This window comes from Octopus sinensis, linkage group LG3 (genome assembly GCF_006345805.1).
Source record: "Octopus sinensis linkage group LG3, ASM634580v1, whole genome shotgun sequence".
In the NCBI taxonomy this organism is placed as follows: domain Eukaryota; kingdom Metazoa; phylum Mollusca; class Cephalopoda; order Octopoda; family Octopodidae; genus Octopus; species Octopus sinensis.
In genome coordinates this window covers 168,532,136-168,544,187 of record NC_042999.1, presented here as the reverse complement: position 1 = coordinate 168,544,187, position 12,052 = coordinate 168,532,136, and the positions used below count along the sequence as shown (strand labels likewise).

At 38.3% G+C, this 12,052-nt stretch overlaps 1 protein-coding gene across 3 annotated transcripts in view; it reads left to right on the top strand.

Annotated features, from left to right (window-relative positions):
• The window catches only part of LOC115209251 (disheveled-associated activator of morphogenesis 1), a 153,372-nt gene that overhangs the window by 118,163 nt on the left and 23,157 nt on the right, over positions 1-12,052 (top strand). For all 3 annotated transcript variants that reach the window (XM_029777542.2, XM_029777541.2, XM_036501611.1), the window contains 2 exons: positions 6,151-6,260; positions 6,601-6,645. In XM_029777542.2, coding sequence (XP_029633402.1) covers positions 6,151-6,260; positions 6,601-6,645 — 155 coding nt within the window. The remainder of the gene's footprint in view (positions 1-6,150; positions 6,261-6,600; positions 6,646-12,052) is intronic.

Sequence of the window (12,052 nt, the reverse complement as noted above, 5' to 3'; positions counted from 1 at the left end):
TGCTTTGCTGCTGAGATCCAACATGATTGAAGTGCTCATTGCCTTAACCACTTCGTTTTAAAGACAAGATCCACTGTAATATCTCCATTTCTTCAAAATTTGGATTATCTGATGTCAGGGAGGTTTTTGTCTTCAAGCTGCAAGGATAATTATAGTTAATCAAACTTTTTGAGTGATTCTCTTTTGTTTTTTATGTTTTCTTCTGTTTTTTTGGAGTTTTTTGCCTGAATGCTAGAACAACCATGTTTTTACTTTTCTTGGCATTCTTTTCAAGCACAGCAAACTGCAAGGAGTCTTGGTTCCCTGTAAAAAGAATCTACAGACATTGGGACTCACAGAGTCCCAACATCTGTATATCCTTTCTCACCACTTCATCCCATGTCTCCCTGGGTCTACCCCTTCCACATGTTCTCTCTACAGTTAGAGATCAGCACTTCTTTACACAGCTGTCCTCATTCAAATGCATTACATGACCATATCAATGCAGTCTTCTCTCTTGCACACTACATCTGATGCCGCTTATACCCAATTTTTCTCTCAAAGAGTTATGAGCTGGGGATGATAGAGGGATGCAGAAGAATGGGGGCAGCAAGTAGCCAAGCTGATACAGTTGCTGGTGGGAGAAGGACAAGAGAAAGGGAGGAGAAACAGATATACATAGTGCATGAGGGTAGCAAGTCACTGTAATGGGTAGAGAACCCAAAATATAGCACTTCCAGAACTCAATGTTGCTGTGGAGGCTAAGTCTTTTTGTACAAGAGATCCCAGTTCTTTATCATCTTATCTGTTGGGCTCAGTGTGTTTACGTCCCCGTCACTTAGCGGTTCGGCAAAAAGAGGCCGATAGAATAAGTATTGGGCTTACAAAGAATAAGTCCTGGGGTCGAGTTGCTCGATTAAAGGTGGTGCTCCAGCATGGCCACAGTCAAATGACTGAAACAAGTAAAAGAGTAAAGAGAGTCAGAAGATAAATTCTAATAGCTTAATGTTCTTAACATTCAAATCAACAACTCGGAGTATATATATATATATATATATATATATATATATATACATATAGGTAGGTAGATAAATAGATACATATACACATGGGGTAACAATGATAAGCAGTGAAATACAAACTTGTTACCAGTTCAAGTATACCTGAAGCATATTTGAATCCGTAAGATAGCCATTCACTATATTTTATCATGGAAAATATTTCTTGCTGTAGAGAGATAGGTGTAAGTTTACTATATCAGTTCAGAGCATTACCTAACCAGATTGTTGGATGTATGTATTTTGGAGTGATTATCTCCTCTTAAGCAATGGAGACCAGGAAGGCAGACATGGTGAACTGACATGAGAGAGAGGTTCCTCTTATGATGTTCTCATCATCATTCAGTGACTGGTCATACTATTCAGCAACTTGTCATACATAAACTACAGGATTACAGTGTTAGAATACGACCGTACGTGAGGGGTTTCGGTGACCTATTTCTCCTCTTGTACAACAGCACATGGCCGCATCCCAACATAAAATATCATAATGTTATATAATATAATATAATGTTATATAAGCCATAATACATGTTTATAAACAGTGCCAAAGTATATGAAATAAGGACTCCAAAAACCGTTCTACTTTTATAAAGAGAAGATAGATTTTATTCACAGTGTACAAAGTGATTTGTGATTATTAGCGTAGTGTTGTGTCTTGAATGCATGCTTATAATATGTGTCTGTGTGTTCGTGTGTGCGACAGAAGTACAGAAATAAGGTTTATGCAAATACAACAGAGCATGAGAGAAGTCTCAACATTTTAAGTTAAAATGAAGTTATTTTACCAGTTCATGTAGTACCCGATAATGAGTTCTGTACGAGATTTGAGTCTCAGAGCTGAGATTAGTTGAGTCACTTGTTGTGCATATTTTTCTCTTGATATAGATATTCTTTCAGATATATATACTGCAACTGTTTTTCCGTGGTGAGATTTTCACACTAACAGCATGAGTTGAATCTGTATTTATCTTGTGTACAAGTTGAAATCTTCGTAGATGCAGACGATGTTGGTGATGACGTTCTGTCTGTCGCTGGTTTACAATAGCGTCTTCATAGTATGGTTGGCTTGGCTGTCGTCTGCCTTTTGAACTGGAACATGGTTGAGTAAGCTCTGTGTGGTCTCCGACCAAGACCTTAAAAGGTCTTAAGCTGAAAGACGTTGAATCGTGATATGATCAGCCTATTTAAAGAGTTAAGATGGCTCAAATGAAAAGTCCTATCCGAAAGCCGTGATTGGTCAGTTTACACACTGGCGCAAAGTAAGTAGAGAGACAGACCGCGCTTAGATGCTAACCAATCAGAACAGTGGACACAACAAGGTTAAACTAGCCAAAGATGTTTGTAATCTCAAACGAGATCATTCTTAATATTTTTCTCAAACAGTGAAGATAGCAATGAAGAAAACAATATTGCTACAACAGCAATGTGTATACATACAGATGTGTTACCAGTGCAAATATGCTTGAGGCACATTCAAACCCACACAGTATGTGGGTTGAAAAGCTTATGGTACTATAAGCTTGTCAACTCATATAACATTAAGGTTAGATCCTCCTGCTACAACAGATGCAAACATGCACCTGCACAAACTCCAACTCCAAAAACCTACCAGCTGCCCTCGAGGAGAATCCTGCCTCTCAAGGGCTGTAGTCTACAGAGCCACCCTTACAACATCCAATAGCATCACAAGGTACTCCACATGCATGATAGCTAATGATTTCAAGGAAAGGTACATACTGCATATTTACTTGCTTAGGTGCAGGAATAGAAAGAATTCTACTTCTTTGTCTCATTTCCTCTGTGACCTTCAGAATGAAATGCCCAACATGAATTGGGCTGTTATTGACAGGGCTCCATCCTACTCACTCAGCACCCACAGTTGCTAGCTCAGCCTCCATGAAGGACTGCACATTCTCCACCAACCTGCAATACCTATTAACAGGAAATATGAACCATCTTGCTGCAACCAAAGGTATGCCCTCTTGGTGAACTTCAAGCCACTGGCTGCCAACAACCCAAACACACCACCTTAACATTGGCAGCCCCATGCAGGAAAAAATATAGGCACTTTTGTTGTTGAAAATGCACCTAAGTTTGAAAAACTCATAACTGTTTTTAAATAAATTTATTTACATATATATCAAACTAGTTTCAACAATATTTTTTGTTTATCAATGGTAAAAATTTAGAATTATGAATTAGAAAAAGATGTTTAAAAGTTTCAATGTTGACAAGTTTAAATGTTCATAACAGTCAATTATATAAAAACTGTACATCAACTTGTTTAAATGTATAATGTTCATTAGTGTTAGTAGTGATCAATAATTAATAAATAAACATGTATTGGGTTTTTGTGTACAGTTGTTCATGTGGAAAAAAATTAAGTTGCTCATATCTATTCCTGGATATTATTTTATTTATTGTGAGTTTCTTACTCCCATCAGAAACAACATACATGGGTTTCATCAAAACATGTAGGAATAAAGTTGATGCTTCTTTTTGTTATCAAAAATTTGTTGGGTGATTGAACTAATGAAACTCAATGGGAAAAGTTGCAAAAGAATATTCAGCAGGCTACACATCAAATCCTAAAGTTATTTTTGGGTTAAGAACCCTTGCAAAAGTTGAATTTAAAGATTAAAAACAATATCTGAACATCCTGCCAGTAATATTGCTTCTGAATCATTTGAAAAATTGGACAAATCAAAACCAGACAGATTTACTCAAATATGCTGAAATCAATATACCATTCTGGAATCATCTTCTATTTAATCATCAATTAAATCAGTGAATAAGTTATGACTAAAAAAATTATTAGCAGCCATTTTTCAAAGTAAGTTTTGGTTAAAAGGCAAAAATTTCAAATGCATTTGTTGATGTTAATAACACACATAACAGAATGTTTAATGATGAATATAGGGATTAAATGTTTAATGATGAATATAAGGATTAAATTCTTTCCTTTTGATTGGAGTGTTCTTTACTTACTTTAAAATGACTATAAATACAGGTGGTTCACTGTTCTCTCTCTCTCTCTCTCTCTCTCTCTCTCTCTCTCTCTCTCTCTCTCTCCCTCCCTCTCCCATTCACAATATTCCTTTCTCCCAAAATGGAGAAGGGTTGAGCAATAGGCTAGCAACTTCTCAGAAAAAGACATGCTGCTGAACTATCCAAAGACAAAGCAATATGCAGTGCCATACTAAATGGAAATAAAGAACATATAATCATTTAATTGAAGCTGCAAATGAAAACTTGATTAAAACTATTATTACCAGAGTCCTGAAACTACATCTCTCTACAGATATAGGTTGTTGTCATTTTCTCTCAAAGGTTGTTGAAAACTTATTTCAGTATCCAGCCAGCTCCTGCCAAACTGGTTGGACAGTGCAATTACATTGAGAGAGTGCATGTATGCACACACACATTCTCCCACACACACACACACACACACGCAAAAGTAATGACTATGCACTTGCATTTTCCCTGTCTGGCCAGGAAATAGTTTAGTGGTATATCCTTATAGTAGTTTTATCTCTACATCAGGCATGTCATGAGGGCCACACTTGCTTCAATTATAACTGAAGTCATTTAATAAAAAATGATTGCAGAATATTTTTCTTACTTAAACTTAGAAATATTTTATGGTTTTGCCACATTCAAGAACACAAATTAATGAAATTGTTTAACAAAAGAAAAAGATGAAATTTTAAACAGCAATATAGATATGAATGCAACAACAACAACAAATGCATTGTACAAAAATTACAAAAGTTGAAAATGAACTTTTATTTATGATTATTCAAACATTTTTAGTGTTTTGTCTTGAGGCTTGACACCAATTTTTGGTATGTCTGACTGAAATGTCTGTGCAGTTTGATGAGAGATGACAAGTGTTGATCAGTCAGCCTTATTTGCTCATTTTTTGTTGATTTCATGCAGGAAAATAACTGTTAATACACATAGATAGAACCAAACATTGCTGTAAACTTTCTGAAGTTTTTAAAGTTTTCAAGAAGGAATGATAAGAAACCAGTTATCTTCACTTCAAAATACTTTTCTCTGAGTGAAGAATCTGACTGCAATTCTAATAGTTACATCTGCAAGCTTTCTTCTGCCTTAGCAACATCAAAGGTGAATGGTGCTGAGAATAATGCAAATGGATGTTCAAAAGAGGAGAAATCACAAAATCTTTCCTGAAATTCTTTTGACAACAATTTCAGGTGATTATCATATGGCAAAGCTAAGTACAGATCCAGTATTAGCACTGTTTTTCAGCTCTTTGCACTTATGAAAATTTACTAAATTTTCATTTGACAACTGTGACTTCCATAAGCTTAATTTTGTAATGAAGCACTTGATGTCACCATACAACTGAGTGATGAGCTTGTTTTTACCTTGTAATTTCAAATTGAGATCAGTTAATTGTGAAGTAATGTCCACCGCAAAAGTCTGATCCTGAAGCCAACTCTCATCTTTTATTTCATCTGTGTTTTGACTTTTCACCTCCAAAAACATAATTATTTCTTGTCTCAACAAATAAAATCTTTTCAACATTTTGTGGCATGACAACCAGTGGACTTCTGTGGAGAATGCGCAAACATCTGTAATGTTTGAGGTACGACACATCTGGAGCTGTGGATTAGCCAACTGATGGGAAATTTCGCAACTCTGGGCCTCCAAGTAATTGTATAACTTTCTTCCTGCCTGTAATCCGACCCAGATCCAATGACACCAATGCGCTATCTGTGCAGGCCGCTTGCAATGGGCCGCATGTTTGACATGCCTGCTTTACACAGTTGCTTTTATTCCATGTTCATCAACATTTTGGGGAGATGTGTATATTGAGTATTTGTTTATGTATATAATGATCTAGTGAGATTCTTTTATCCAAGTTCATTAAATAAATAAATTAATCTTGTCTAAAATATAAAAATAAGACTTCTTTCATTATAAAAAGCATAGAAGTTAGGTTTTTTTTGGTGTGCTGGAGATAGTTTCTTGAGAATGGTTGATCTATGTTTGAATAAAATATACATAAGAAACAATACTAGAACTACTTAAATTGTTAGCTACTAACAGAATATATCATTACAATGTTCTTACATTTCAGCCTCAAAGAGAAATCCTTCAGTTGAAAGCTCTACAACCACCGCTCGGAAAAAAAATACTCCAGCTTCTTCTCAGCCATTGAAGTCTTTCAACTGGTCTAAACTACCTGAAGTAAGTAAATTATGTCTGTTTCTTTATGTACTAGAAGTTGAGTGAATCCAGCATATTGTTGGAAGTGTTTTGACACAGGACTGACAGAAGGTAAAATTAATGCCATCTAAGAAATCTATTGAAACCATTTTTACCATTATTCCATTCATTATGTATTCATTTAACATCTTAGAGAATATTTTGAATTTCAGTCAAATGTATGCTCTCCTGTACAAAATTTGGCTTTGTGCTTAGGGGAAGAAATCACTATTTATTATATTTTATTTTTTTTTACAATAGTTGTTTTTTTTATCATGAGTTATCATTGATTTTTATTTTCTATTTAATGTGGCTGTTGTAGACCAAATTGAATGGCTCCATTTGGACCAGTATTGATGAAGCAAAGGTAAGACTGCTATTTATACAGTTTTTCAGATTTTCATTATTTCACTGATTTAAATGTCGAGTATGTTTCACACAAAAATATTTAAATTTGTTTCATCTCAATGATATGTCACAAGACAGCTTAAGCCCAGATGTAGTCCATGTAACACTGCCACCTGTCCTTTGTGCCAGATCTCTAGTCTGATAATAATCTCTTTAGTGGCTAAGCCACTAAAAATTTAAAATAACCTTGGCTATATCCATTAGCATTAATCTTAGTGATATGAAAATCCCCATGAATTAACACATCACCACTTTTGTTTAATGACATTTATATTATTGTATGGTCTTTAGTCTATAGCAGTTGTTCCCAAAGTGGGCAGTACCATCCCCTTCAGAGGTTTGAAGATCTAGTGGGCTATTGTAGAAAAGCAGGATGGTTATTGAATAGCCAAAAGGGGATGCTGGTTGGCAATGCGCACCTACCTACTGCATATATATATATACATATATATATATTTTTTTTATTTATTTATCTAGTTTCAGCTCACAAGCAAAGTCGAGATATATGACTTCAACATTTGAGTGGTTGAGCAGCTGTTTCAGCACCCAGTCATAGTGTTGTAGAAGCTGAGTTAAGCAGCTTCTTCCTTCTGACTATTTGTTCCATGACCTTGCTGATGTGTGAGGTCAGAGAGATAGGTCTGTAGTTCTTGGCCTCCGCTCTGTTACCTCCTTTATGAATAGGGCATATTTGACCTTCCTTCAGTTTTCTTGGAAGTTTGCCAGTTGCAAGGAAGCTCTGAACGAGGAACTGCAGTGGTGTTGCTAGGACTCTCTTACATACTTTTTGAAGGATTGCTGAGAATCCATCGAGGCCAGTAGCTGAGTTTGTTTTCATTTCATCAATAGCCTTTATTACATCGTCTTCCTTTATATTGATATAATCAATCATCGCTGCCTCCGATTTTATATCTGCAGTGGTAAAGAAGTCAGTTGTATTGCTGACTTGAAAATGCCCTAGGGGTGGAGTGAAAATACTTTTGAATTGCTCATTTAGTATTACACTTATCCTCATTGGATTTCCTGTGAGTGTACCATCTTTTTCAAGTGGTAGCCATCTCCTACAGAGCACCATAGCTGTTTTTTTGGCAAACTTGTAGAAAGCTCTGGGGTTAGATTTTATGTTGTCTATAGCCCAGGCTTCTTTGTCTGCTCTTTCTTTTTCATGGGAGAGTTACATTTTTCAATTTCCAGCAGTTTTATTTTCAGGTGGGACTTTTCACTGCTTTCAATTTGTTTGTTTAGGCGATTTGAAACTTTTCTACGCTGTCTCATAAGAATTTTCCTCTCTCTGGGTATTTTGTTCTTGTGTACAGTGGCCTTTCTCTCTGGGACACGTGTAGCATATGGCTTGCATTACAGACATGAATTGTTGAAATTTCATGTCGATGTCTGGCGAGGAGAGACATTCAGGCCAGTTTTGTTTGAGGATCTCTTTCTCAATTTGTTTCCAGTTTGCCTTATGGAAGTTCAAGCTGGAAAGATTCTGAGAGTTTCTTGTAGGCTGCATCTCCATGCTTTCCTTTGGCCCGTACATGGTCAACTCTACCATGTTGTGATCCAAGAGTAATGTCGGTGTCACTTTCACATTATGGATGAGATCCATATTATTTGTGAAACAGAGATCCAGTGTGTTACCTGCTCTGGTTGGTTGGAGTATTACTTGCTCCATGTATAGAGTGTTGATGAGGTTCAGGAGGGACCTCGCCTGTCCTCATTCGCATCGTGTCATTCCTGGGAGAGAAAGGCCCTCGTGCCATCTGACATTGGGCAGATTGAAGTCTCCCATAAGAAGTACACTTATGTGTTGTTCTAATGTGACTAGAATTTCTATTTTTGTAAGGCAGTCTTCAAACTTGCCTACATGGCTTGGAGCATCTGGAAGGCGATATGTAGCACATATAACTACACCAAGTTGCCTTATATGTACAATTAGTGTGTCACACACCGAATTTGAGTATGACAAAAGGACCAGGGGTGTGAGGTCCTTGCGGATGTACATAGCAACTCCACCATAACTCCTTTCTTTTCTGTTGGTCCGTAATACAACATACTGTGGTATGTGTATTTCCGCATCTGCTATATCTGGTTTCAGGTGTGTTTCCGTAAGTTCTATGCATAAGGCTTGATTGCATGCAACAAGGTCTCTCAAGAAAGGGATTTTTGTCCTGTTACTGAGTGTTAGCAGTCCTCTGATGTTCAGTTGGAGCATCGAGGTGATGTGTACATTGTTGCCAGTGGTGTGCACCTTGGGTCTATTTGCTATAGCGGTATTGTGGATAGTCCCATCTGTGAGTTTGAGTTTGATGGAGCCAGGTTAGCTGCTGTACAATCTTTTGTGCCATGCACAAAAAAGATTCTTCTTCAGCAGCTGCCCTTACAATAACATGTTGATGGTTTGTAACACGCACTACATCTGCGTACTTCCGTTTTGGGGCAGGTGGTGCGTAGTCCTTTCCTCCGGTCATCTGCAAGCCCTTAACACGTCTATTCAATATGTCATTGGCGACGGGTGTTATACCTGCAGACTGGAGAACAGCGTTAATCTGCCCAATTTTCAAGAAAGGGAACCGCGAAGACCCGCTTAACTACCGACCGGTTTCCCTTACATCAATAATCAGCAAGATGTTCGAAACCATCCTTAAGAAAAGTATGATGCTCCACCTCCAAAACACAGCCTCTATCTCTGATTCCCAACACGGCTTCGTGCCGAAGAGATCATGCTTGACCAACTTACTGGTAATGGAAGAATTGGAGACATGCATCCTCGATGATAGTGATGCTGTTGACATCGTTTTATTGGACTTTGCCAAAGCTTTTGATTCGGTAAACCACCGCCTATTACTTGTCAAGCTTCAAGCATATAGTTTCCATCCGGATATTGTACGGTGGGTTGGTGCCTTCCTCTCAGATCGTTCCTTCCAAGTCCAAGTTAATGGTTCGCGGTCCGACGTCTCCAGTGCGAGCAGTGGCGTGCCTCAAGGTTCAGTGCTTGGGCCCTTATTGTTCTTAGTCTTCATAAATGACTTGCTCGACAACCTCACGCAACACACCCTTCTATTTGCCGACGATATCAAACTGGTCGCTCCTCGTGGTGATATAGAGGATCTTCGTCGATGCCTCCACCAAATTTGGAAGTGGTCTAACGAATGGGACCTGTGTCTGAACGTGTCAAAGTGCTGTTATCTGCCTGTTGGCTCTCCTCCTGCAACTCAACTTGATTTCGAGCCGGGTCGTCTGCTGCTGGAGAGGACCGATCAGGTAAACGACCTGGGTATCTTGATGGATTCCTCCTTTTCGCCTTCGGCCCAGTGCGTCCATGCTGCCAACAAAGCACGCGGAATTCTGTTCTTGATTCGACGGTCATTCGGAATGCTCACAGCAGCCATATTCCTACCACTCTATGTCACGCTGGTGAGACCCATATTGGAGTACAGGATTCAAGCCTCTTCTCCTTATCTCCTCAAAGACATACAGCATCTCGAAAGAGTCCTGAAGCTGGCTACCCGCATGGTTCATGGTCTCAAAAATTTGTCCTATGAAGAAAGGCTGAGGACGCTCGACCTTTATTCTCTTGAAAAACGCCACCGCCGTGGTGATCTCATTCTCGCCCACAACATCATAAGCGGAAAGTGTAACCTCTCGAAAGAGCTGTTCTTCACTCCTGCTCCAGAGCGTCGGCTGCGGGGTCATTCCGAAAAGCTCTACCTGCGACGATTTCATCTCAATCGAAGGAGAGGAGCTTTCTCCGTCCGGGTTGCGGATCCGTGGAACAAGCTGCCAGACGAGATGGTGAAGATGCCGACGACTGCTTTGTTCAAAGCCTCCCTTGACCTCAAGTGGCCTGAACTCTTTACATGAACACCACCCTGTACTTAACTCCATGTCCCCCTACATGGGCTTGCTATTTGCTTTTGAGCCAAATTAACTAACTAACTAACTTTTCCTTTTGACAGTTAGTTTCTGCCGTTTCATGTTTATGTGACAGGGTCTTTGGTGTGCAGAACGGCAACCTGCACCTTCCTCTCCATGCAGCAGACACCTTTCAGGTAGAATTTACATATTCGTGTGTGCTGTCTCTTTCTATCCTTTTCGGTACATGGATAGTCAGGTTTGCTTCTATCCTTGGCTGTTTCATCTGGTTTTGTTTGAGTTTTAGTTTTTCCGTCTTTGGCTGTTTCATCTTTTGTTTTTCTTTTAGTTTTTCTTTCTTTTACTTCTTTTTTGGCTCTTTCATCTCCATGGTTTTGACTTTTGATGCTGGTAGGGGCACTTGCACTTATGTTTACTACCCGGGCAGGTTTTTCACTTAAATCTGCTTTGTTGTCCTGGGTGTCTACAAAGTGGGAGTGGAATATTTCATCAGCACCCGTGCCTCCATCTTTGTCATCTTTGTTTTGTTCGTTGTCAGAGATGGCATCAAGCGTGCTGATGTGGGATCTCATGAGTGCATAGGAGCGTATAAATTCCTGCTTCTTTCGCTCTATCTGTGCTAACGTCCTTGTGTAACCATTGCTCTTCAGTGCAGCTGTAATTATGTTGTTCGGATTGTCTCCGCCAGCACATCTCCAGGCTCTCAAGAACAGTGCCAATTCCATGCTCCTCCAGGTTCTGGACATTTTTGGGATATTTTATTTATTTATCTATCTAATTATATTTAAAATTTAACAGTGTAATAGGGGGTAGAGAAGAAATAGAGAAAGAAAGAAAGTGTCTATGTATTCAGAGAGATCGAGAGCTGAGAGAAGATATGAAGAGAGAGTGAGATGAGAAAGTTCGCGTCTATATATTTAGATTGAGAGAGGAAAGATGGGGTGACAGAGGGAAGTGAAGAGACAGCAAGAGGCGTGAAGGAGAGAACTGAAGAGACAGAGAGAGAAAGAAATGAAAGAGAGGAGGCATGCAACAAATAAATATATATCTCTATCTGCAGCTACGAAAGTTTTCTAATGTTCATGTCTATATATTTAGGAAGATTGAAAGGCTGAGTAAATATATATATATAAATAAAGCAACAAATAAATATAAATATATACCTATCTAAAATTGAATAATTTTAAAGAGATATATTGAGAAATTAACAAAAACAAAGTGGGTGCTGAAACAGAAATTGAAAGATTATTAACAGAATGTAAACAGAGAATAGGTCCTAACTCAGACATTACATTGAATTACAGGAAATTAAACAAATGAAATGGGGAACTTATCTTATAAGAGGTAGAAGTCCCAAATTTGTGTCCCTATACGAAGAAGTTTTCTTTCAAAAAAGAAAAGAAAACAGTTCTTTTTGCTTGTTACAGTCGATTGGAAATAAATTTACGAGATGTCACCACGTGCTTTTTCAACGCGAAATCTTGCGTGCGTAA